The 313-nt window shown below is 39.3% G+C and overlaps 1 protein-coding gene across 1 annotated transcript in view; it reads left to right on the forward strand.

Moving 5' to 3' along the window:
- Positions 1-313, forward strand: part of LOC119592870 (vascular endothelial growth factor A-like) — an 11,895-nt gene that overhangs the window by 10,141 nt on the left and 1,441 nt on the right. Inside the window, exon 5 of the mRNA XM_037941764.1 lies at positions 28-182. Coding sequence (XP_037797692.1) covers positions 28-182 — 155 coding nt within the window. The remainder of the gene's footprint in view (positions 1-27; positions 183-313) is intronic.

The raw sequence follows: 313 nt of genomic DNA on the forward strand, positions 1-313 counted from the left end.
CTGAAACTTCCCTCCGTCTCACAACAGGTAATTCAACTGGGCACAAACACCGCTACACCTGTGTTTCTCAACGTGACAGAGGATGAGGAGTGTGAATGCGTCTGTAAGATCAAGGCATCCGACTGTAGCAACTCACAGAGGCAAGAATATGACCATGAAAATTGCATGTGCAAGTGCAAGAGGTAAATCGGTGATGTCACTGTGTTTTGTTTTTTTTATGTTATTATGTTATTATTACTTTTTTGGAAATAGCAGTTGCCATAGTGGAAATAGTAACAGTGAAAATGAAGATGAGATGATGATTATTATCATC

This window comes from Penaeus monodon, chromosome 31, assembly GCF_015228065.2.
Source record: "Penaeus monodon isolate SGIC_2016 chromosome 31, NSTDA_Pmon_1, whole genome shotgun sequence".
Taxonomy (NCBI): Eukaryota; Metazoa; Arthropoda; class Malacostraca; order Decapoda; family Penaeidae; genus Penaeus; species Penaeus monodon.